This window comes from Athene noctua, chromosome 3 (genome assembly GCF_965140245.1).
Source record: "Athene noctua chromosome 3, bAthNoc1.hap1.1, whole genome shotgun sequence".
Lineage (NCBI taxonomy): Eukaryota > Metazoa > Chordata > Aves > Strigiformes > Strigidae > Athene > Athene noctua.
The window spans coordinates 40951477-40978614 of NC_134039.1; the positions used below are offsets into that span (position 1 = coordinate 40951477).

At 36.4% G+C, this 27138-nt stretch overlaps 1 protein-coding gene across 2 annotated transcripts in view; it reads left to right on the plus strand.

Annotated features, from left to right (window-relative positions):
• The window catches only part of SLC6A15 (solute carrier family 6 member 15), a 36796-nt gene extending 24207 nt beyond the window's left edge, over positions 1-12589 (plus strand). For both annotated transcript variants that reach the window (XM_074901486.1, XM_074901484.1), the window contains 6 exons: positions 2259-2500; positions 2619-2811; positions 4001-4193; positions 6918-7077; positions 9705-9867; positions 11250-12589. In XM_074901486.1, the coding sequence (XP_074757587.1) occupies positions 2259-2500; positions 2619-2811; positions 4001-4193; positions 6918-7077; positions 9705-9867; positions 11250-11621 (1323 nt within the window). In that variant the 3' untranslated portion in view covers positions 11622-12589. The remainder of the gene's footprint in view (positions 1-2258; positions 2501-2618; positions 2812-4000; positions 4194-6917; positions 7078-9704; positions 9868-11249) is intronic.
• The last annotated feature ends 14549 nt before the right edge of the window (positions 12590-27138 follow it).

A 27138-nucleotide genomic window follows, 5' to 3' on the forward strand; every position in this document is an offset into this window, starting at 1 on the left:
TATCACTAGTTACTGAGGGAAAGTAAACACCGAACCTCCCCTTGAATACCAACACCTCTTCATCATTTCATCTTTCCACGAGTTAGACCTGAAATAAGTTGCAGCTGATGCTTACTTTATAGTTATAACTTAAATTATACAGTTGTTTCAAGTGTTCACATAAATGATCTTGAAAGAAAAAATGTTTTTATTTTCTTCTACTGGCTTCCAGTTCTTTATCTCAAGTTGTGGTTTAAATCTGAGGTTAGGAGGCCTGTATGTCACATACAGTATGTGAATGTAATGTGAATAAAAACCTTCAAAAGTATTTTCATTATAATTTTTGATTGTTTTTGTACTTGAGCACTAATTTGGACTGTACGTTCATATGAAACTACCTGAAGGAATTCAGACTCCCCCACCTTTTGTTTCCTTTTGCTCCACTGAACTAACAGTTTATTTAGGCAGACAGACTATACAAAAGATTGCTAAACTGAGCTAGGTTGAAAATTATCCAGGTAGATGTACCTGAGAGAGGAGACCCTCGGTTAGTTAGTTTATGAAATGACCACATTTTGACCACAGACTGATCACAACATTCCAGCAGAAGAGTTGTGTCAGCACAGCAGGGGACTGGCATACATTGGTGCAGATGTGAGAGCACAGGGCTAATGAAAAGGAGATCATTTCTCTGTTTGGTATGGTTGATGGACAAAGCAGAAATTCTAAATAATAACCTTAATGAAAAATCTAAGGAAAGGTATATGAAAAGCCCACTGAAGTAAACTGCTGCAATGAGACTGTAGGACTGTATGAAGCTTAAATACAGAGCCCCTAAAATTTCACAGAAAATATGATACCCGATCAATTACAAATTTATTTTGAAATTCTAGGCAATGTGTACCGGAGATCGTACTACCTTTGATAATACCAAATGATATACTGCAGAAAGCTAGAAGTGTTTCAATACCTTAATCGTTTACAGATTGGTAAAATGAAGAATATTCCTCGAGCTCCCTCTAGTGGAAAAGTTGTAGCATGACTGTGATACAGGCAGATTGAACTATGCAATAGCTACTTGTGCATTGTAATTATAAAAAAATTTGTAAGACAGAAACAGGATTATTGTAATAAACACCTTTCTTCAAATACATTGTATTTTAGCTATATATAAATTCATAAAGACGTTATATGCTACCTATCTATAATATTATACCTTTATGGGAAACTGGAATTTTTTTTCAAAATATTATCAAAACAATAGCAGATTTTCTTTTTCCCTTCAGAGTAACACAGTCAGTCTGATGAGGCTGGCATCTATGCTGATGCTTTTTAGTTACACTTTTTTCGATAAGCCTAGGGTTTAAAAAAAACCCAAAACATGTGCAGATGTAAGGTCTTTCACTGTTAAATGAATGGAGGCCCTGAATCAGCTTGAAAATATCTAATGTTTAAATTTCACATGTACTTCTTTTTTATGATTCAGTATCTAGAAGAATCTGAGACAGACACATGATGACTCGTAACTTTATAACAAAGATATTTCTTGAAGTATGGTCATCTGAATGAGCTTTTTGATACAAGTTTTTCGATAAAAGGCTTAGTTGTCCCTCAAAGACATGACCCATTTAGCTTAGGGTAAGTTCAAGGCATCTGGCTTAAGGGAGATTTGACTTCTGGACTATAGAGATTGTGGTGGCCAGCATTTATTTCATATGTTGCAATTTGCTTTACATATTTGAATATAGTAGAATTCCGTATAAGCATGCGTATCTCGTGTTCACCTTTTTTTTTGAAAAGTAACAGCAAAGCAACTTTAAGCATACTTACTGCATTTATGAGAGGGTTGATCATGCCAAAATACTTCTTAATTCTAACAGCTGCCTGTACATATATTGTAAAAAAAAGACAATAAATACTGAAAAAAAAAAAAAAAAAAAAGAAAAAATATGGATGTTCTGTCTTGTTTATCAATATTAAATAGCTGCTATTCCAGTTATCATATAGCTCCAGTAGCATCTTATTGTTGGAAACATACTGTATAGCATATTTCTCTTTAAGGATCATATCATATAAAAGAAATAGAAATTCTGGGCCATAAGTTCACTCAACTTCAGGTGTCAACATTCAGCTTTCATTTTATCATAATGAAAATACCTTCGTAGTGGCGTATTAGCATTTTATGATATAGGTTGTCTTCCTGTTTTTTTTTCTGTTGTCTTTTCATATAATAGAAATGCATTTTATAGCTGACATATATTATATCTAATTTCAAACAGCTTGAAATAATGCTGGAGCCCAAGGTCTGGAGAGAAGCTGCTACTCAGGTGTTCTTTGCCTTAGGGCTTGGATTTGGTGGAGTCATTGCCTTTTCAAGCTACAACAAGAGAGACAACAACTGCCATTTTGATGCTGTACTGGTGTCCTTCATCAATTTTTTCACTTCTGTGCTGGCAACTTTGGTGGTGTTTGCAGTTCTGGGCTTCAAAGCCAATATCATAAATGAAAAATGTGTTACCCAGTATGAATATCCATTTCTCTTTTTTTTTTTTTTTTTTTTACCTTTTTAATGGTATATTTCATTTATGAATGAATGCAGATCATTGAGTTTGATTTCTCTGTTTTATTATGTTTTACAGAAATTCAGAGAAGATTTTAAAACTTTTGAAAATAGGCAATCTGAGTCAGGATATGATCCCACATCATATTAATTTCTCAAGCGTTACAGCAGAAGATTACAATTTAGTTTATGACATTATTCAGAAAGTTAAAGAAGAAGAGTTTGATTCTCTTGGTCTGAAATCTTGTCAAATTGAAGATGAGCTTAATAAGGTGAGAGTAATAAGTCTTAAATATATACATTATGAACAAATGAATATTTGTAAGCTTGAAATACTCTGTGAAGTATACTTACACACAGTATCAGTACAGTGTACCTATGAGCAGTGCACCTGTAGAGATCCATATGAAAACATGGTTCTGTGCAGGTTTGCATTCCAGCTCACCTGAGGACTTTTGAGTCTAATGTCTTAATATATTCTTCAGTGATTTATGATATATTTTGATCATTATATTGCTCTCCTCAGGAGGTCATAAGTTTTTAAAGTTCTTTTCTTTTGGAAGAGTTGATCATGAGAATTTTTCCAAAAACTAAAGAGGTGTACCTATTCAACATATTAAATAAACTATGATGTCTTCTAGTGCTGATACAATTATTAAATATAAATATTAACTATAAATACCACTTCACTGGAAAGTAAAAAAAAGTTACTTCTTACTTATTAGATAATTGTTTAATGAGTATCATTCTGATTTGAAATCTTATCACTAAGCCAGATCTGTAATAAAGGTTTTTCTATTTTAAACACTGACCCCTAGTAGCACCAGCATCTTCTGAAACTGAAAATAAGTCATATTGGTATCTTAGACATTAAAAGTTCCTATAATTCCTGTAATATTCCTGCTATTTAAATTTTAAACAAATAGATTTTAAACAAAAAATCCTTTATATACTTAATGGAGAAAACAGAGTGTATTTTGTAGCAGTCCTGTATAATAGCTCTCATGCTAAAATATCAGTGAAAGAGGGAAAGAAGTTCTGACTGGACACGCGAGGAAAATTTTTCACAGTGAGAACAATCAGCCATTGGAATAATCCCTCCAGGAAAGTGGTGGATTCCCCGACACTGGACACTTAAGATTTGGCTGGACAGGGTGCCGGGCTGTACTTTTGCCAAGAAAGGTTGGACCAGATGATCCTTGAGGTCCCTTCCACCTTGGTATTTTATGATTCTATGAAAGAGGTGTTGTTAATATAAATCAACTTATAGATTCTCAGTCAAACCCAGTGTTTCAGTAAATAGTATTAAATTTGCAGGTTTGGAAGAATCTCAGATAGTAATTGCCCACTCCACTTTCAAGGTTTAATCAATGACATTGCATGAACACAAAGTCAGATTGCCACACCACAAATGAAATACTATCCGTGAATAATAACATGGATTTTTTTCCTCACTGACAGGCAGTTCAAGGAACTGGTTTAGCTTTTATTGCCTTTACAGAAGCAATGACCCACTTCCCTGCTTCTCCCTTCTGGTCAGTCATGTTCTTCCTCATGTTGGTAAATCTGGGACTTGGAAGTATGTTTGGAACCATTGAAGGCATCATCACACCCATTGTTGATACCTTCAAAGTCAGGAAAGAAATTCTTACTGGTGAGTTGCACAAACTTTCTTTTCTCACTAGAGCAGGAAGCTAAATTTTTTTTTTGAGAGTATGAAGACTTGTTTTTTGACATGAAAGTTTTCAGTGCTGACATTGTAAATGAGCAGTAAATCACTTTATTCCAGACTGTACTTCCATGCATAGGCACATTAATATCTGCATGTAAAATGTTTTCCTGAATGTTACAAGACCAGGAACATCCTAGAACTTAAATTTTAATGGTGGATTTCTGTTACAAGTTTCTGTATTGTCAGTCCTTCTGAGCTCTTCCTGAATACTTTCCATTCCAGCCTGTGTCACATATCAGGGAAACAAAGGAAAAGGAAAGAATGAAAATACATTTCAAATTACTACAAATTATTCCTAGGTAGGCCAAATTAATCTTAATTTATGATGAAATGTTTATTATGTTAAAAACCAGTGCAGCTACTTCCTAGTGGAATATATTTTTCCCTGTTGAATGTGGAAAGGGTCTTAAATAAGATGTCTAATGTTTTTAAAATCTATTTTATTTAAATGCACAAAGTTATTTGAGGTGCTGCCTGTTCATGTAGCTGTGATTATCTTGTACCAATTTACCTTTTTGAGATAGAACATCAGCATAAAATATGAAAGTTGTTTCTGAAAATCTTCAAGACAGCTGCAAGGGACTTGATAACCTATGCACAAATTCAGATTTCACATCAGTATTTGTGACAGGAGGGATAGAAAATAAAAAATATAATAAGCTGCTTTAACATTATCTAGCTCTGTGAAGGAAATAATATGTTTTATAAGACTGAACCGCTGATGCAGCAGAGCACTGCTCTGTCCTGACTGCTTTTCTTATCTTACTTAGATAATATTTAACAGAAAATGTGGTTTTTTGCTTTGCTAGATCTAAGAATAAAATTCTAAATAAATATAAACTGATTTTTGAGAAGTCCTAACCTACTGAGCATTTGTTTGCTTTTTTATTTTTTTAATCAGCTTGTACATTCTTATAGAATATAGCAGCGTGACATTTAGAAATTAGCTGTTCTTCCTAAGCATGTGTGCAAATACTGTGGTATATAGTCATTACTCTGGAACAATGGAGCATTTTACAGTAATTCCTTGTTACTGTGTTTGACAAAAACCACAATAACCTATTAAGATAAAGGAATATTCAGGGACTTCCTTTCTCTTGTAATTTTTTTGAGTGATATACATGCATGATTTTTGCTAAACTCAGTTGTGCTCAAAGGATTACGACTTGATGGGGTGTTTTTATAATTAACTTATAAAATTGAAATGCCTGGGTTATACTTCGTGGAGTGTCTGTGGGATTTTACAAGGATTATGCCTGTACTAGAATTTGTGCTTTAAAACCACAAATCTTCAATTTTTACAGAAGTGTGAGCACATTTGCAACTTCTTGCACTAGACTTTCAGTTCAGACTCTCTTGAGTTCAGGGTACCCAGCTCATATGCTTGAAGTTACTTTGTGTTCAAATTATTTCCAAATTTAAGTCTGCATGTATATGTGCCAAGTTATGATGAATATACACCTACCAGAGCCTTAGTTTACAACTAAAGATGCATAGTTTTGGGGTGTAATGACAAGACACAATGGGAGAACATAAGAATAGCAAGGATTTCTAAGTTCACATACACATGGTTATGGTGTTCTAATTTTTTGATCAGGGTCAGTAATAAAACTCAGTGTGAAAAATTAAACTCAGGTCAAGGAGGTTTTATTTGAGTTCTTGTGGTTTTGTTATCTTGCATTGGGAGTTGACATCAATTTGTAATGGTCTCTTCTATTCTCTAAACAACATTTTAACAGTAGTTCCTGTAAGATAGAAAATAGTGATTGGACTTGTACCACAGTATTTTAAAAAGTGTCATTGTCTTCCTTTCACTACTATAATCAATACTAATTGATTATTTGAGATTTATGCAATGCGTATGTTCTGTAAGGATATTTTATATTTCCGCCCAGATTCATTGTACCTAATTTTAGACTGCTTAGGTGTATCCTTAACCTGAGTTCCCAGTGGGGTAAAGAAGAGGGCACTTCAGGTGGGAGAATCAGTCTTACTGGTGCTCAAACTACAATCGATTTCACAGTTTGTTGAAATGTTACTTATTTTATGGCTGCTTAAGGATTCAATCCTATTCTTGATGAATTTAGTAGGAAAAAATTCTATTGAGATTTGTTATGCAGGTATAAGCATTCAAGAGATAAATTTTGGGTTATCCCTGAACAAAAGGCAGAAATGTTGTTGTTTAGTGCACGAATACATTTAGACAGATCCTAATGGAACTTCATGCAGTGAATGGTCTTTTAGGGAAAGTCTGTTCAGCCTTCATAAGTTTTTAGAATCATAGTCTGAAACTTTGGTTCTTTTCACTTCTGAATTCCAAAAAAGTGATCTAGTGATCAAGTAACATGAGGTATGGTGTTCTGTTTACTTTAGCCTTGCACTCATATTAAGTTAAATGTTTAATGAGAAATACTGCTGTAATACAGCAATTCCAGTAATTCTAATTTCATAACTTTTCTGTTAAGTAGGGAACTGGTAGGATTTCTAATATTCTTAAAATTGAGACCTCCTAAAAAGTAAAATGTTATTAACTTTGATCATGTGAAATAATGCATTAAAGTGTATCTTTGCGGTTTCGAACTCTCTTTATTTCCTCTTTGTGGACTTCATTACAATTACAGCTCACATTTCTGTCCTTCATTCCAGTCATTTGCTGCTTGGTAGCATTTTTTATTGGCCTGATCTTTGTGCAGCGCTCTGGAAATTATTTTGTGACGATGTTTGATGACTACTCAGCTACTCTACCCCTGCTTATCGTGGTCATTTTGGAGAATATTGCAGTCACCCGAATTTATGGAATAGACAAGTGAGTAAAGGAAATGTATCTCTATGTCCATATCAACAGTATTCATTACAATAACTGTTACTATTTTAATTACATTTCATGAAGTATTTGTGACATACATGTAAATACAAGTAAGTAGAAAGTGGGTCAATCTGGACGTGAATCTAGTCTGGTTTTAAGAACAAGTTTGGAGCAGGGTACACTGCATCAGGATGGTGTAGTGAAAGCCAAAGAGTGATTGCAACAGATCCAAAGAGAGGAGAACACAGTAGAAGAGGCAAAATTAGACAGAAATGAGGATGGATATGCAAGTATGAGGAACTTATGTAGAAACAGGACAGCCAGAGAAAGATTTCAAGAAGTAATAGCCCTGACCTAAGCAGCAGATGATTAGTATTCTGAACAGATCTGCAGTATTCCAGGCAGCCTGAGAAAGGAGCAAAGCAAACTCTAATGGAAGTAACAATAAAAAAGTTTCAGTTTATGAACTAGATTTAGTTTGGGGTGTTGTAGCAACTAACTGTTCTTTGCATTAGTTGTGAGAGAGGAAATAGAGGAAATGATAGCAAATAACAGGGTCAAAACTTGGAAGAAGCACAGTTGACAATGAAGCTAAGTGACCTTATATCAATGATGGCTGAAGAGAAAAAAAGACCAAGTCCCTCTCATTTTTTACATCTTATACTGAAACCACCAGAATGTATTCACTAAGCAAGATCAATGTGTGCCACACTTAAAGAATAGAAGAATTTGTATCAAAAATAACTCATGCCATCTACAGATAAAACAGAGTATGGTATACTAGCATGTTGAAGTAATTTAAACATCTGTGATTCCTTTGCATGTATAAAGAGTGACATAGAATGGGTGGTATTTCATTTGGCTTTTCACTTGTTCAATCTGAGTAATCAACCAGTCCCTCACCATAATGAAATAAAACTATAATAAGAAAATTTAATTTTATGTTTTCCAGACACTGTTTCTGGTCTATGCAAGTAGTGCCTGGTCTGCTTACTCATTAAGGGAGAATTCCCGCTTGGCCCACATGTATAATCCTAAAATTGATCACACAGACATGAAAACACCATGTAGATGTTTTTACACATGCAAACAGAAGATGAAATAGATGACCTGGTTATCAGGTTAGTTATGTCCAGTCAGGTAGAGTTTCACTGAGAAGGGAGGTAGACATGCCAAAAGTCAGCAACTTGCCTGTAAGGAAGCTGGTGTTTAGGTGTAGCTAAAATATGGTAATGCTTTGCCTCTGAATCAGAGTGCAGTTGGTTCATGTTTTCAGAAGGGGTTCTTACAGGATACAGTTCAAATTTAACAGCCAGATTTCTCATTCATAACAGCCACCTGAACCTCCCTCTGTAGTAATCCTAATATTTCTCCTGATGAATATTTCTCCAGAATATGCTTCTTCAGGAACCTAGCACACTTGTTTGCAAAAACGTATAGAATCCACAACTTCACATTCTCACTGGCTGTGATACCACCAAGGGATCGTCCTTGTAGGTGATGATCCAGATTGTCTTTGATCAGATAGAAAAAAAAACCCCACCATTGCATCCAAAGGGATTGCATCCAAGGGTGGAAGAAAATGCAACATGTGAATCCCTGTAGCCAAGAACAAAAATCTGCTACGCTGAAATTGGTGCTGAAGGGGCTTGGTAGCTTTTAAAAGAGGAAAAGTAAGATGGAGATGAAGAAAGTGAAGATAATAGATTTAGGTTAAACTAAATGAAGAACTGGAGATCCCAGAAAGAACAGGCATCCATAGAAGTCACAATCCATTTGTAAATTCATGTGCTTTTTAACAGTGTGTGTCATGTCAGTGTAAACAAAGGATAGAATACTCCAACCTATGCAGTTTGAAAAAACTTCTGAGAGATTATGTGACAATGGCTTCACATGTGTAACTGCTTTGAAAACATTTTATTGCTCTGAGAGATTTTTTGAGATGCAAATTTCAAAAGGGAGTGGGACTGCAAGGGAGTGAAAACAGAATTGATACTTTTGCACACTCCAAACTAATTAATTCTAAAAATATTTTCTCTTTTTCTACTGGCTCTGGAACCATGTACTTCTCTGTCAAGAGTACAACAATAGGAGTTTTGTTCATATTATAACTTGCAATTTTGAAGCACAAGGATGCAGATTTAAAACTTAACAAAATTTTATTTCAACAACTTATATGATGCAAACCGTAGCTTATGCGTAGTTATTTTTTACACTGCAGCACACATGTGGGTTCAAAATGAATTTTGCAAAATCTGTAAGATGCGCTGATTGTATATGTCCTCAAAAGTAATGACACATGCCTTAGAAAACAACCCAGTAGCCATAATATAAGAAGATGGGAAAAAGAATCTTATAAAAAAAATGTGAGTTTAAATATCTTTCCAGCATGGTCCAGCAAGCAGTTTACAAAGGCACTGCACTGTGTAGCGATTCTTTTTGTTCATCTGTTCTGAACTAGTAATACAAACTCTATTTTTCAGCCCATCAAGTAATGTAACCTGTAGCATTTTCTATACATGCATTTTTTCAGTGTGTCTGTTCCCTCAAATTAGGTGCCAAGTATCAATTACAGCACTTGAGATTTCAGTGTACATACTAACAGTAATCTTTTATTCCCTTCACAGATTTATAGAAGATCTGAAAGATATGCTTGGGTTTTCTCCAAGCCAGTATTACTACTACATGTGGAAGTATGTTTCACCTTTAGTATTGTTATGTTTGCTGGTAGCTAGCATTGTCCAAATGGGGTTAAGTCCTCCTGGCTACAGTGCTTGGATTGAAGATACGGTATGTATATAACAGATGCCATCACCATCATACTGATCATAGCTGAAGTATTTAAAAAATACATGAAAAGACAAAAAAGTTTGCAATTAGAAATTAAGAGTCAGTATAAATGATGACATAGTTGTTTTTCTCTCCAGTAACATTGATGTAAAACAAACCATTTTTAAAATTTATAGTAGTTCTCCTTGAAGAAATTCTTAAGGTTGGGAGAGGTTGTTCACTTTCATTAAATCTTTTTTTACTGCAGAAAATAGTTGGTGATAACACTGAATAAATCATTTCAGATATCACATCAATTTTTTATGTGGAATTAAATATTGAGATTTAGCCATGTCAGAGATTTTCCCATTTGGGAACACATCCCACATTGTAGGTAACAACAGCATTAAAACCTGTCTCTGATAAGAATTTGATTTGTAAAAAACTTGTCTGTGTGAACTGCAGAGTCAGTGCTGCGTGTTGGCTCCAAGGAGAGATTCAGTCAAGGTAACTCCTAAGAGTTCTGCTAGCTTGTAGGCTCATCAGCCCTCAGCTGGTTCTACAGGCTTGTCATACAAAATATAGAGCGAGTAAAATGTCAGAGAAATTAATTTCAGAGAAATTAACTCTTCTGAATGAACAGTTGTCTGAATTAGCCAGAGCGGGGAATCACAGCAAAGACAGGTAAAGTGTAAATACAAGAGTTTGGCTTTACTAGAGGTAGATGTCTGCCTCTAACCAGACAACCACTACTACTTTCTCGTGATTCTCAGAAAAATGCTCTTGTTAGGTTTGATTCTTGCCTTCAAAAATTAGAAATACCTTAGAATACCAAACATACCATTCCTTTCTGTGTATAAAATTAGGCAAACTGAGTCTGTTGGACAGTAATTCAGGGATACAGCAGAGGTGTGGGAGCAGTCACTGCCCCAGTATATGTGTTATAGTTTACATGAAGTTTTCAAAATGGAACAGTGCCACAGGGTGATCTGAGACAGTCTCTGACTAGACCAGTTACTAGCCTGCAGAACAAGGACTTACTTTCCAGGCTTAGTTACAGATACCACTGCACACTTGTCTGTTCTAAACATATGTTAAAGGTTCAGGGAACAATGACAGACAAATGTAGCAGAAAGCCTAATGTGAAAATCTTGGTTTGGGTTCTGCTAGAATGCTCTGAGCACTCAGAAACTATGTGACAGTGCTTTGGTCATACTCATGGACAGAAAGACAGCAATCCTACATCTCCATAACTGTTTAGATCTTTAGTGGTGCCCACATTGTAAATACAAGGTGACAAAAAGATGAGTATGTGTTTGAAAACTGCAGGGCTTGGTGAGGACTGCAGGTTACCTCTTTCTTAAGTAAAGGTGTATTAATAGTTTTTCTCTTTGGTTGCTCAGGCTACAGAAGAGTTCCACAGCTATCCAACATGGGGAATGATTGTCTGTATATCTCTGATGGTGTTGGCCATACTGCCAGTCCCAATAGTCTTCATGGTGCGCCGTTGCAACCTTATCGATGACAGCTCCAGTAGTTTAGCATCTGTATCCTACAAAAGAGGCCGGATAATAAAGGAACCTGTTAATTTGGAGGGAGATAATACAAGTTTGATTCATGGAAAGAGTCCAAGTGAAATGCCTTCTCCAAATTTTGGCAAAAACATATATCGAAAACAGACTGGATCACCAACTCTGGACACTGCTCCAAATGGACGTTATGGTATTGGGTACCTGATGGCAGATATGCCTGATATGCCAGAGTCTGATTTGTAACTGCAGAAAAAAGATGCTGTTTGTTTCTCCTCTCTCACTGATCATGACTCTCTTATGAGAAGTGGTCAGCTTTACTTACTAGGATGCAATCTCAGGTGCTCCATAGCAACAGTCTTTAAAATGTCATGGCTGTACAAACAGGTTGAGAAAACTCCCTTTGGATTAATTCTGTGGGTCTTCATTTGCACTGAAAGGAACACATTCAGAATCAATTGCACCCTACATCTGCCAGCATAGGCAAGAATTTGAATTTTAAATTTAAAGCTTTCTATCTCTGAAGCCCAGGTCTCACTCAAATGATAAAATATTTCTGAGGTGGTATCACTGAAAGTCTTTTCTTCTGCTTTCAGGTTAACTCCCCAGTATTAAAAGTGAGCTCAGAAGTAGTTCACCAAACCCGTGTTTTTGTAAACACTTGTATTATACCTTATGTAGATATGCTGTACTTATTTTGTTAGCACTGATAATTACTTAGGCTATTAGCTGAATAAAATCAAACCTGCAAACTATTTTCTTATGTAATAGCTGTATAGAGCAATAGCATTAGAAAATCAAGGAGTAGACTCACAGGAAGGCGAGGAAAGATTCCCTGTTCACTGGGGACTGCATAAACTATGGCTGTATATTTTGTGTAAAATATTTGCTTTTTCAGTGCGAAAACAATGTTAGAGTGAGTCACTCCAAAAATCTTAAGGATTGTGCAGATTCTGCATTTTTTTCTATGCTGTGTGCCTACAAAAGACCTTGATATTTATTGTGGTTACAAGATTACATATATATTATATTTATATAATATACTTGTAATGTAAATATGTATATTATTCTGTATGTAATCATTTCAAAAGTTGAAGCAAGATGGCTTTTTTAATTAGTCTCCTTCAGTTTTGCTCTAAGCAGACCATTTTTTTCAGTCGGTAATTGTTAAGAACTGTACGGCATTACATTTTAACCCATGAATAAAGAAATTGACAAGGTATTTCTCTATGATTTCCTAATACACTTACAGTAACACAGCCTGCCTTTCCCTCAGCTGGACTAGCTGAAAGAATAACATACAGCTGAACAGAGATGCTAAAATAACCTGAAAACATAAAACGCTAAATCAGTCACTTTAATTAAACTATTGGATAAGAACTTTTATTTTGAATACCATAGATATAGCACTGTAAACTGACATGACACTCTGGAAGCTAGTACGATTATTCCTTATCTTAAAGAGCTTCAAAGTTAGGCATAAATTCTGATTTAGCTATGTCCAGTAAGCAAAGGGAAGAACCTTATTACATTGTCCCAGCATCAAAGAACCAGATGAGTTCATATGAGGTAAATACAAGTCTCAAAATTGTTTTGAGTGTGTCAGTGTGGGAAGGCTATGCTAAACAAATGAAAAGAACAAAATCTTAAATCAAACCGCCTTAGCGACTTGAAAAAATTCCTTAGGGATAACTCTTTTGTCTTTGGACAATAATCCCAGGTAATTTTTGATTTCTAACCTGGGAGTTTTTGAAGTAATTTCTAATCACCAAAAAGTTGAGCTAGTAGCATTAGTTGAGAAAAAGATATATTTAATTATCAGACTTACCTTGCATTTGTTAGAAGTTGTGCACATAAAATCAGGCTTAAAGTAGTCCTCTAAAATGCGTTTATTAGAACATATGGAGGAGAGCTGGCATAAATTGTGCAGGCTGCTCATAACTGATCAGTTGGCAATATTAGTATGTGTAGAATGGATCACCATTAGGGACACAGAGCAGGCATGTACCAAATTCTACTGCTGTGGCAGAGCAGCAGCAGATTTCCACCATCCTATCACATCAGGCTTCTAAAGTGACTGCTCAGGGTAGTCATCATGCATCCCCTCTGTGCCCAGTCCATAGACTGCAGAAGTCTGTTAAAATCTACTTGCCTGTAGTGGCATATACTTGTAGTTACATAGGTCCTAGTTTTAAATCTGAGGTGATGGCCAAATAAATGTCTGCTGCTACACAAGACCTGTTAAAAAAGAATGTGAGCAAGATCTTACTGAGTGCAATACCTACTTCTGTTAAAGCATCACAAAGGGGACTAATGCTACTTAACCAGCGGGCTGAAACAATACATATATTCTGCTGGGGATTATATGTCTTGTTTCTGCCCTTTTGCCTGTCTTCTTGAACACTTTTAATCAGCATTTAGATTTTCAACTCATTTAAACCACTGCTTCTTAATCAGTTGCTTCCTGATAACTCCAATTAGCGTGTCTCACATCAGCTTCATGAAATTTTTCAAGCATGAGAAAACCCAGCATGTATGTCCTGTCTACTGCCAGATGTTCGATTCATAAATTGATCTTAACCATAACTGGACACCCTGAAGTGCAGAATTCTTTTAACCTGGTTTAGTCTGATGAGCTAAAAGTGAAGGCACTGTCTGTCCTGTCTAAAGCAGGACTGGTCAAAAAAAACCCCTATATGTGGAGGTTTAAAAACATTAAAAATAATTACTGTAAAGTGTAACATCCAAGTCCTTGGATATTAATGAAAGAACTGCTGAAGCAAAGTATGAAATTGTATGTACAGTTGCTGTTTAAGAGAACTCACACCGCTTTCATACTTCAACTGAGAGCAAGTTGCTACTTGCTGTCCTTATGGATAAAAAGAAGTTAAAGATGAGTAGAGGGTGGGAGAGAAAGGTGTTTCTACTTAAAAGTCAGAACGTCTGTGTGTCATGTCAGTCATAACCACAATTAATTTGCCTTATTTTTAGGGATAATATCATTGCAAAGGCCGTCATGCTTAAAATTAAAGAAAATCCTATTTGTGGTTTACACAATCAGAAATAGCCTAAAAACAAAATCATCCATGGGGAAAGTGAAAATAGGTTTCCAATAGAATTTATTGCAGAATGCCTAAGGTTTCTGAAACCAATATGCTTTCTGAGATCTCATTTCACCAAAGAAAGATAACAAAATCTGTCAGCATCAGTATGTCACAAACAAAGGCCATGTCATTACCTTTGTCGTTACCATGTCATTACTCCAGTAGAGGTTCTCAAATTCAGTGAAGTGTAGGACAGATTACACAGTCTTGTTGCCTGTTTTCAGTCTTTTCTGATACATCAAAATTTTATTGATACTTTACAGAGTATCATGCAGAGAAGAAAGAAAGGGAACAGAGAAAAATATAAGAACAAAAAGGAAAAAAGAAATTGAACAGTCATAACCCTATTTTCAGGGAGCAAGCAGATAGATACATGTTAGCAGATGAATCCTCATACTGGTGTAAGCAGAACAGTGATATTGTGACACTAGGGAGAAATCAGTTATGTATGTGATAGCAGATGTGTTTGCAAAAGGGTTTTAGATACTCTGAAAAAACTATTGACCGCCGTGAAATACTAACATCCACTGTTCAGCTGAGATGCAGTGTACTCAAAAAAACCTGCTAATACATCTTTGAGAAATTAGCAGAAATGTAGTTATGCCAGTTTTAAAAAATGCAGAAAATTCAATATAAACTTTTAAATGTCTAGTTAGATTCTGTGTTTTGAGGGAAAAGAGGAGGAAATTGGAAATATAAGATGTGATTTACTTCTTTTGCCACTGGATGGTGCTCATATTTCGTGTGTGTCGGTAAAATGGCATGTTCAGGAGTTTTTAAAAGGGGGAATGCTGTATTTTTATTCTGTACCAAGACAGATAACTCTCAGAATGATCATAGATTCACTAAAACTCAGAACTTTACCAATCTTCTGTACCTTCAGCTGCTTTCATAGATATTTGATTTTTTATATCCAAGAAAGTAAGATGCAACAAATCATTAATGCTAGTAAAAGCAAAACCAGTCAGTATCCCAGTGCCACGTAGTATTCTTTTGGGTCTTGAGAGCAAGCAACAGCTTCCTGAGTCAATATTTTGAAATCAGTAATTTTATAACATGCCTTTTTTTCAAATATCTTATTAGTTGCTATTCTCATTTCTTAAATTAGCAAATTAATTAGTTAACAAGTTAGTGGAATAAAAGAATCTGACTATAATATTACTAACACTAATAATAATATTAGATTTCAGTGCTTCTCCCTGCCTTCATCAGTAAATGCTGAGAATTGCAATGAAGTAGATGAGAGCTGAGGAGGCAGCAAGGAGCACTGAGAAGGAACAGCAGCTGAAGGAGTGACTCAGGCTTGCAACTCTGCTTCTGAGGAAAGCAACTTCTGTGATATCTGGAAGTTTTAAAAGTAGTGCAGCTACTAAAACATGCCTTGAGCAGCTGTATAACCCTTTTGGTAAAGAGGGTGTATAGCATTTCTCACTAGCTCTGACTGAACTACCATGTCTTTTTTCTGTACTGTATTCATCATTACTTAGTATTAAATGAGTGAAAAATATTAACTAAGACACTCTTGTTTCAAATCAGCATTGATACCCATCTTTGTTGCTGACTTTTCTCCAACAAAGTACACAGAATGGCAATGAGAGCTCCCATGCCGTAGTCTTATAATTATGGTATTAAGATAAAGAATTTATTCAGTGAAGAAACAGATGTAGACATTCTCCCTTTTTATTCAGTCCCATATCTTTTTCTGCTTTTGAGATGTCCTCTGGATGTCTCATGTTCAATCCAAACTGAACAGGTAGAAAAAGAAAAATGTGTTTTCCATCACTAGATACTCTCTTAAATAAAAGAAGTAGAACTGATTAGTGAAAAGAAAAATGGTATGTAAAGAAGAAAGAAATTTGCTTCAAAGGAAGTCTAGTTGATTTTCAGATTTCTGATTCAAGTAAAAAGAAAATACATGCAAAGGAAGAATCAGGTTTGCAATCCAAAGAATAAGGAATTAAGAAAAATGTTAGAAGAGTGGTGAAAAGAGGTGGAACTGAAATAGGAGATCATTAAAAGAAGGAAGAAAGAAAAAGGTACTGCAGAAATAAGATTCAATGAATAACAAAGTGTAAATTGAATAGGTAGGAGGTGACTGGAAAGATAAATAGGTATGGAAAAAAAAGGGACTTCAGAAAGAAGACAGATTTTGATAGCTGTGTGAAGTATGGTGTAATCAAGCCTGTAGAAGAAATAGTCTACAGTTAGATATAGCTGTTAAAGAGAAGTATTAATCAAAGGTGGTTGAAGTTTTTAGCATAGGAGGAAAGGGGGAGAGGAGGAATGAATCAGGACAAGAGAATGCTGGGCTGGGAAGAAAGACTTGGGTTGTGTCAGAATCAATTTCCTTTTAAGTATTCAAGTGCCTTTGACATACTGAAAAGCTTGGTTATTTTTCATACAGCATTTTGAGATGTTTTGGGCAAAGATATTAAAGAAATGCAGCCTTCCAAAATTATTTTGACAGTCTGATTTGAAGACAAAGTTATCAGGCCAAAAGACCAGGCTAATAGTGCCATGAATTTAAGGCTTAAGGAGAAAAATAATTACTTAAAAGCACAGAAAACTCAATTTATGAGGATATGAGGTGAAGAAAGATGAGAGTTTGTGACTAAAAACTCTGAGTTGGAAACCACTGCGTTACTGTGATTTAACATTGTAGTAAACCTCCTGAGCATTTGCATAGTGTCAAGGATAAGAATAGTCACAGCCATTACTCACAGACTTGAAATTAGCCAAAAACTCAGAGCACCTAAATGATATGCATTTTACTGCCTGGTCCTTGGAATGGAAACCAGATACCCAGCCTCCCATATGCAATGCATCTGTGCAGTGAAGTGTTCCAGAACTATAGATCTATAAATGGGCAACATTTTGTGTGGGACAGAAGTGTGATCGAAGCCCTTGTTCTCAAAAAAGGAGAAACTGAGGCACTCTGGAGAAACTTCCAAATAAGATGGGTGGGACATTAATGTCTGTGGTCTTTAAGGAAATTGAGTGGTCAGCTTTGTTCAAGTATAAAACATTTTTAATAAAAAATTGTTTAATAACGTGGATGTTGTATTTAATGAAGATGTCATGAATGTTCTGCTCTCCCTCAGACAGCAAAATTATAAAAGACAAAACTGCTTACCTGACATAAAAAGTAGTGGCTTGCAAAAATGCTGTAAGCAATATATGTACACATTACCTATACCTATACATATTCATAAACATGTATCTAGCTACAATTCAACTGGCTTTCTGAGAGAATAGCAAGAGGGATGGAACAGTTGGCACTTAAGGATCTGTCTTTACTCCTCAAGAAGATTTATTTTCAAATACATTTAAGATTATTCCATAGTCTTACAAGCGGCAAATGGCTAAAAGCAAGGTCACTAGATAAAGAAAGAGCTTCTGAATTAGAGAAATATGAGGGTCCTTGAGACACATTTTTAAATTTCATAAGAAACTGTAAAATCTTCACCAGACCTCAGATCCTCTAGAGGCAGCTTAGCAAGGCCTCCATATTCTTCATACATGTCCCAATACAAGGTCAGTCTCTCATACATCTTAATTCACACATTGTTATAAGCTTCTTTTTGATTTTGATTCCTCTCTGCTGCCCCAGAATTTCTCAGATGGTTCCCATTTTCACCACAGGCTGCACAAACAGCTGTGCTGGCACAGTGGATGTGGTTGTGTGGAGACAGGAAGGAAGGGCTGGGTGGAAATGGCTTAAGCCTCAACTGCCACTGAAGAAAGAAACATGAAATTTCTCTTTCAGCCTTAGAAATATTCAGTTCTCTCTATGAAAACTGTGTTATGAACAACTAAACAATAGCAAAAATATCGAGTCTCTTTACTGTTGGCAGGTAGCTGAAAATTAGCCAACATATGATGTATGGTTATATGGCCATATAGCCATATAGAAAGTGCTGGTGACACTAAATCATGAGTTTATCACAAACATTACAAAACAACAAAATGGACTGAACCGCAGTTTTTAAATTTCTTTGCACAGGCTTTTCCTTCAGTTTTGAGGGATAGCTTTTTCTAGCCTTTCCTGTCTTTTCCTCATTACACAATCACCAACCCTCAAGACTCACTTAGAAGTTTGATGAAGTACCTGGAATTTGCAGAAGCAGCCTAACAGCATTTCTCACACACATACAAATTATGTTCTATCTATCTGCATTGGGTTTCTTAATTGTCTTTGCAGTTTAAATGCAGAGAAGCTGAGTCCATATTGCTATGCTAGACAAAAGCACTTATGCCAATACTGCCCTGGTCAGAAGGATCCAGGTCCAGATCACACTCCAACTGTGTACACATGCTGCATCTCTGCACTAGCTGTGTAAAGGACTCAGGGATCTAATTCTCATTTTCTTAAACACTTCAAACCATTCCTAGGTGAAGCACCTGTTGTGGGCTGTTGTGCTGCCTTAAAAGCAACTGAACAAATCTTGCAATTTGGTGAAGAGGAGGAGGAGGAGGAGGGTGTTTTCCCTGCTCTCACTCCTGCCCACTTTGGCATTCATCAGACTTTCACAGACAGATCCAGTTCATTAGCCCAGCAAAATGCTTCCTTTTTTTTTTTTTTTTTTTTTTCAGTTTAATTTTTGTTATGTTGTGAATTAAATTTGATTCATCACAGGATGAAATAAGTGCAAGCACGGATGCAGGAGGGAGGAGGTGACTGTACAGTCAAGAAAGGAATAGACAGTTGGAGTGGGATGGGGAATGGACCTCTCTCTTTTGGTAGTAATGAAATGATTGTATCTGCTCAACCATGTAACATTAGCCAAAGATGGAGATGAATAACTGGATAATGTGAATTTTGGCTTCATAGGAACAATTCTCAGATCCACTCTATCATTAAAAGCCGATATTATGTGTATCTATCATTAAAAAGCCTATGTGTACATGAACTTTCACAGTATGTATTACTAGTTGGGTTCATAAAATGCATTCTTATTAAAGCAGGTTAATAATCTTCTAGAGCAAATTCTGAGGAAAATTTTAGTGTGTTATCATGTCTTTAATATGAATATAATAATATGCTACTCCTTTAGTTTTTAACTCTGCTTGCTTGCTGCTGCTGAATTGACTCAGTAGGTTTCCCTGTCTTGATGTGTGCTTGAGTGTGCTATTGACCTCTCATCATCACAGTCTTAATACTGAATGGTTAATCTTATCTTACAGAATATCATTACTTAACTAGGGGAACCCAGTTCTCCAAAGAAAATGCAAATGTGTCTAACTCAGATCTGAGATTTGACTCCTAGCACATTTGCAGACATATATGAAGTTCTGAGTGCAGCCTAGGCAAAACACTTCAGAAATTCAGCATGTGGCATAGCACATTTTAGGACTGTGTCTAGAAATGAAGAAAAATGCGTAATGAAAATGCAACCTTTCTGGCTCCATGCATAATTATTTATTTGCCGTACAAAAGATCTCACTTGAAGACACAGATTCAGGAATAAAACCAGAAGTTTGCAGTGATGTTGGACAGCTGAGTTTCTTCAGATGGAAGATTTGAAAAAAAATGGCAACAAGTATCCCATTGGTCTCAGAGGAATAAACATACCCTGTCTCAGCAACTTCAGGAGCAGATGTTGGGCAGAAGGTTTTATCATCGTAGACTGAAACAGCTCCTCAGAAGTTCCTTGGTCCCAACGATTGGACGTGATGATTTTAAAGGTCTTCTCCAACCTAAATGATTCTATGATTCTCTGAATGCTATCTGTGGAAACTGATAGACAACAACACATCCTGTAGTAGTGAAGTTAAAACGTACTTAGGTAAGCATTCAGGTGACTGGACAATGACAACTAATCTAAGGGGAGCTGTGGAATAACGTTGTGGAAAAGAAAATGCAGAGGAAGAAGTGATGTTCAAACATTAATATCACAATGAGATGGACCTGAAAATAACTTGCTTTAATTTGATTAATAAAGAGAAAAAAAATGCCAATGTTTCTAACTTTTGTCAGCATCAGTAGTGAAGGGTATTTTATAAGTATTGCTTGCTTGGAACAAGAAAACATCAACAGAGAGGGCAGAAATTTTCTTTGTGCTCTGCCTTTGTTACACCGTCACATATACTACATGCATGATGCACAGCGCATGGTTCTGGACCCTACTTTGTCGAAATGCAGCCTTGCAGGGGACAAACAGATCCAGACAGCTATTTATTCATTCTGCTAGCATGTCCCAGAAGCTTAGCTAGGGTATAAACTCCACTGTGGAAAGCAGTATAAAGTCAGAAATATACCCCCATGGCACACATGCACAAAATGGTAAGTCCCTTCTCTGAGTCTGCTCCACTAATAAAGGATTGTACCTTACAGGTCACAATCTGGCCTAGCAAACAGTGGTACAGGTAAACAGATTCAGCAGGAGGTACTTACTGTTCCCTCAAGATACTGTTTTACTGTGCAAGGAGAAATGAGTACTCAGCTGTAGTGAGACTTGAATGTAATCCTTTCATGTGAATAGAACAAAAGTCAAGGAAACCTCATTTGGTCTCGAGACTTTCAACATTCTTACAATTGCCTTTTATGACAGAAGTACCTTGTAGGCTAGTATCACTCTGTTCCCCCAGCCTGCATCTCCCTAACCCCATTGTTGAAAAAGCAGGAGGAATGTGATGGCGACAAAATGAGATGCTGTCATAATCCTCTCCGCTTTCCCTTTTTAACAGACAAAGTACAGCAGTAAACCCCTCCAAAATTGAGAAAATAAGTCCTCTATTCGGTATTTTATTGCTTGTATGTTGTTAAGAGGGTGAGTCAGGTGGTGCATAATAAACCAAATTAATTAACTTCTCATTTTGTTAACTGCAGGTCTTAGGGGGAAAATGTGGTATTTCATGCTCTGTATATACTACAATGAGGAAAAACTTGAAAGGGGGACAGAAGATATGTTTTAAACTTCTGTTTACTTTAATGGGTGTCAGGCAGCCTAACCCTGTGAAAACATGTCCCTGTTCAACCATTTAGGATGAAGATTTTAATTTTTTAATCTTTCATGTACTATGCATCCTGGCTCGCTTATCACATATTTGAGCCAAACTGTGCAGTATGTGCCAGTATCTTTTTCATTTTCAGTGCTCTGGCCCCTAATTTAGGTTGACAGTCTAGTCTTGAACTAATATAGCTGCGTCATCAACAGCATTGGAAAGAATTCATCTGAGCTGGCAAGTGCTTCCTTTCCACATGGAGGAGTCCATTCTACTCATTGGTAGGTGCTATTAAGATGAAATTATTCTATTTGTAAAAAAAACTTTTGCCAAGACTATATGTTATATGGGAGGGAAAAAGAGTATGTTTTGTAGGTGGCTGTATATGTGGTATTTCCCCACCTTTAACTTTTCATCTCTTTTTTAAAAAATTATAGCAATAAAAACAAGTTTAGAAATTGTTTCCAATGAGGCCACCTTTGTTACCAAAAGTATGAGACTGTCATCTTTGTTAAGAATAATGCTTGGTAATGTTGCTAAAAACTTCAAACCAGTATGGATGAGGATTCTTCTGGTACAGATAGAGCTGTCCAGTTTCCATGAGATACACCTCCTTCCCAACACATACACTAGCCCTGGGAACAGTCAAGTACCAACCTACAGGAGGCAGGATACTGTCAACAATTGGGAATGGGGGAATAAAGGTTGTGAAAGCTGCTGGAAACTGTGCAGTGCAAAGGGGGTTCCGCAACCTACACAGGACTTTCCTGTTTGCTAGAATTATGACAACACTGACTCTCCAATAGTTTAAGCCTGGGAGAATACAAGAATAGTTTAGAGCATTTTAGTCCCTTCCCAGAACTGTGAGGCCCATGATGCACATTTTGGGTTGTTGTGGGTTTGTTGGGGTTTTTGTGTTTGTTTTTGTTTGTTTGTTTTTTGTTTTTTTTTTTTTTCTTATTTTTTACTTTAAATCTGTACTTGCACAAAACTCTCATGAAGTAGGATGTGTGATCTCCATTTTGGAGGAAGACAAAGACCAGAAAGATCACAAATGAAGTTTGTGACAGATCTAGATACAAAGATCGTATCACGTTCATTGGAAGGGAGAGGAAGAATCTGACACTTTGCTTATGAAGCCAAAGAAAGAAATGTGTCCTTACTTCAAAATGTATTTTGCTAGCATCAGGGACACTGGATACTGGTGCAATTTCACATTAGCACTAGCACTATAGCCCTGAGCCAATGTGTTTACCTTAAGTTCTCTTCTGTTCTTGTTTCATAGCTTTTTTGAACTAACAGAAAAGCAGACATTTACCTGGTTTAATTGAGTATTTTCACTATCCTTTTCCCCATTGCTTTTGCTTTTAAGGTAGAAGAGATTTAACTGGGACTTTTTGCTTTAAAAGTAGAAAATTCAAATGCATGTTGACATTTTCTGATGGTGTGCTGCTCTGTATAGGACATGACCGTGCTTTAGGAGAATGAGATTGTGTGGCAGCAGATGCTGTCCAGTGTACATGTGGAGCTGTACCATAAGGTGAATGAACGCCCAAACAGCTGAGCACCAAGAATGTCATGACAGGCATGCAATGCAATCTTGAAGCCTGTTTCATATATGCAATAAGTATGTCCAAATAATTGTTATAAATAGTTGAGAGAATTTCTTAAGCTTCAAGTATAGAATTATGCATTGCGGAATACCAATTCTAAACCTAACTGACACAGATTTCTTGTGTGACATTGTTTAATTCATCTCTCTTCATATCTATTATTTTCTCCATAAATAAGAATAAGTTGCAATCCATATCTTAACATTCCCATAACAATAAATTTTTTCAATGATACATCAAAGACAGAACAGGATAGTGAGTATTCTTATCCTATTTAATAAAAGTTTTCTATTTTTAGCTTCTCAAGAAGGCATAGGGGATTCTAGTTGTACTCAAGTGAAGGAAAGTTATATAGGATCAGCAGTGATAAAGTGCTAGGTCTCTTACACTCAGGATTAGACTCAGGCAGCTCTGCAGGCAGTAGAGATTCCCTTGACTTTCCCTCTCCACAGAAAACATTCACCACTATCTAACTTAGCCAAAGCATGGACTTCTCACTGCCTGGGATCTCAGGTAACGCTCAGGTTGCTAATATCTTAAGCCAGATGTGCTGGGGGCCACTTGGAGAGTTAAATATATTCTCTTGCTTTCTCTGAAGGAAACTGGCTTTTGTAAATAGGTATGTAATTCATTTTGCTTTCCTTTTTAATTAGGCTGTGGCTGGTCAGGACAAAAATCTTCTTTGTAAGGGCAGGAGTCACTGATGCACTGGTTCAATTTTCTACCAATATTACTACACAGGGAGTGGAATAGTACAACCATGAATCTTATCACTGTAATAACAATAATAATGACCTGATCTGAAGAATAATAAAATTATAACCCTTCGTAGGCATAAGGAAATTCAAGTATATTTTAAGATTTCAGTCAAAAGGTTGCTCATAAATTCAAAACAATATAGAAAAATACCAGCTGAGATTAACAGATTTATTAACAAAAGTACATTTTAATTTCTTGTGACTTTCATTGTGTACTGTTAAAGTGCTTCTGGATCAAAGATTTGCTGATAAGAGCACTGATTACTATCTGTGCAAAACATCTGGCAAAACACTGCATAGCTCTTGGGAAATAGATTAATGGAGACAGAAATGTGGATTGGTACAGAGACAGATAGATCAGTCAATCCCCATGAAAACCATTTATCTCAATGACAGAAATGCCTTCAGAGTCGTCTATGACACTGATCTGTTTTCTCCCTTATGGTAGTATAGAGCATTATATTCTGGGCAGAGTGGCTATCCATTTCATTCTCTCAAATGTAGTCATAAGTGTGCATCCAGCCCATTCAGTACAGTGTGGTGTATAAAATCTAAGTTTTATGGACACAGGCTTGAGGTAATCAAGTATAAAGTGGGTTAGACAGAATGATACATAATGCTGCCCCATACAGAATGGAAATTTGTAAAGCATCCATCAGGGACATTAGCTGGAGCTCTTCTCAAGTGGTTTAGTACCATAATTTTGGCACTCCTACTCCAGATTTGAATCAGTCAACATCACACAGAGTGAGAAGAATGCAGGCAAGGCTGCTGTCATTCAGAGGCTGTGTTGGTTTAAGCCCTGCAGGGACCGGAGACCATGTTGTCGTTGTCCCTCCCCAACCCTCGGACACAAGTAGGGCACAAACCCCGGGTTAAAATAAGAAGAAATTTTATACAATAGTGTAATAAACAATCTGAACAACAACAGTAGCAATGATAACAACAATAAACAGTAATAACAGTAAACAAGACAAAAGATATACAGAGAAATACCGCAATGGTTACAGACAGCTTGCTCACGATGCTCCCCGCTACCAAAACCACAAAGGAAAAAGCTTCCGGCACTCCTGCGCCTGGACCTGATGTCAGCATGGTATGAATAACCCGCATGGAGATCCCTTCCCCCTATCTGCTGGGGAAACTTAACCCTGTCCTAGCTGAACCAGGACAGAGGTCTACAGAATAAAAAGAAAGGTTTATTGTGGTGACTGAGGCACAGACTCTCCACTGAAGTGAAAAAGGAAAGACCCTTTATTATTACAATAGTACATACTTATACTCTCGCCAAAGCTCTTACTTCATAATTAGCAAATCAGCAATTAGGCAGCTATCAACCTTTTCTCCTATTGGCATAAGACCACTCTAACACACACTGTGCAGACCAAACAACTTCTTGTTCACACAGTGGTAACTTCTCACAGTTCACTACTTTTCCACAGTTCAGTGTTGCAGCTGTCCCTTGTTTTTCCCTGCCACCTTGGCACAACTCAACAGTTTCTTTTCTATCTTCCTAGGCCTGTTTTCCATCAAAGCTTAGCAGTTTCTCAGAGGCTGTGTAAGGCTGACAGGCCGATTCCTCCCACAGCTTATGTGCAGGTTTCAAGGAGGGTTTGAGGATATTTACAAATAATTTTGAAGATGATAAGCTGAAGTTAGTAGTTGCTTGGAAATTCTTTGTGGAAGAAAGATGGTTATTTTGTACTGAAATTTTCTTGAAAACATCCCATTTTCCTCAGTTATTTTTGGTAAAAGCCACTCAAAGAACAGGGCAAGAGTATAATGTTTTTCAACCTTGTACTAAGGCCCGATTTGTTTGTAATGGGTGAATCTATTTCTCTTTTTTAGAAAAACTCTACCATGTGTAGACTGATGCAAGCAGTTTTGGTGTTTTTTGTATTCAGTAAAGTAGAACACTTACAGTTAATGTACATGCAGATGTTGAGACCTCGGTTGGAGTGGCTCTTCTTAGACAACTGCAGGCCATATCAGGCCTGATTTTCTTATTAGAACTACTATATCACGGGGAACTGTGAGTACTCAGCTCCTCACAATATCAAAGCAGTTGTTTTCTCCACAGTGTTGTGGCTAATCGTCATATTTAGACTCTGGCGGGTTATACAGTCATAAAAATGAGGTGATTTTTGGCAGCTGGGATGTTTTGATGCTCATGTGAATGAGGTGTTTTGTTGGTAGTTTTCCTCAACCTGCCTCAGAAACTGACGGTGATGGGTAGGTCAGCCAATTGGAGACACTTGCCAGAGCTGCAAATTTCATGACACTAAATTTCATTTGAAAGTAAGTTTTCCCTGTCCTCATAAAATGTATTTGTTCTTCAGAATTATTTCATTCTAACTGATAGGCTTGGACTTCAAATAAAAGTATCAGTGTATTAGTAATATCCCTGCAGATAACTTGTCAAATGACCACCCACACAAAGTAATACGAGTCAGAAGTCATGGCTCAAATTCATCACAAACCACAGAAGATATTGCAGGTTGCCATTTCTGCTGCCTGCGCATTTTAATAGTTTATTTGAATCAGCTTCTGAGCTTTGGAAAGATCCAACTCACGGACACAAAAAGACACAGTCATGTAGCTGCTGAAAATGTACGGTACTGCTAGCCAAATAAGCAGAAAAACTATTACATTTAGTGCTGTGGCATGTCATTCTGTCTAGTAACAAGGGACTAGAGAAAACCTTTAAAATGCAGAAGAAGCCAGTTATCAATAGATACTCAATTTCTTTTCTCTATATACAGAAAATGAATTTAATTTTAAGATATGAAAGGAGACATATTTCTAAAGGTAAGCAACACCCTCACCTTAAGAACTTTGCAGTTATTTCTTTCAATCCAGAAGTATAAAGTAGAAAGGTACTTAATTATCTCTGCTGTTGTGAAGAAATGCATACTTACTAGCTAGTCACATTTTGCCATAAGTGAAATTCAATTTTCTTAAATCGACTGTATGGTCTTTTTTTTGCAGCTTTTCTAGGGAAATAGCTTTTTGTTTCTGTGGAGGGAGATGAATGATTTGATATAAAAATGGTTTGTTCTGGTGTTGTACTTGAAAAGTGCTTTTTATCCTCATGTACAACAGGAACCGAATAATAAATAATTTGAAGCAAACCAATTGACAGATTCATATTTTCATAAAACCACTCAATGAGAATCCTAGTGTATCTTTTTAAATTTCACAATTTGAAAGCGTTGTGCTTTTCCCAAGTAACTCCCACATAGTCAACCACCCAGCAATCAGGATAAAAGCAGACATAAAATATTTATTTTTTTGGATGGGGAAAAGATATTGGAAATCAGCTGATATACAATATGAATGATAA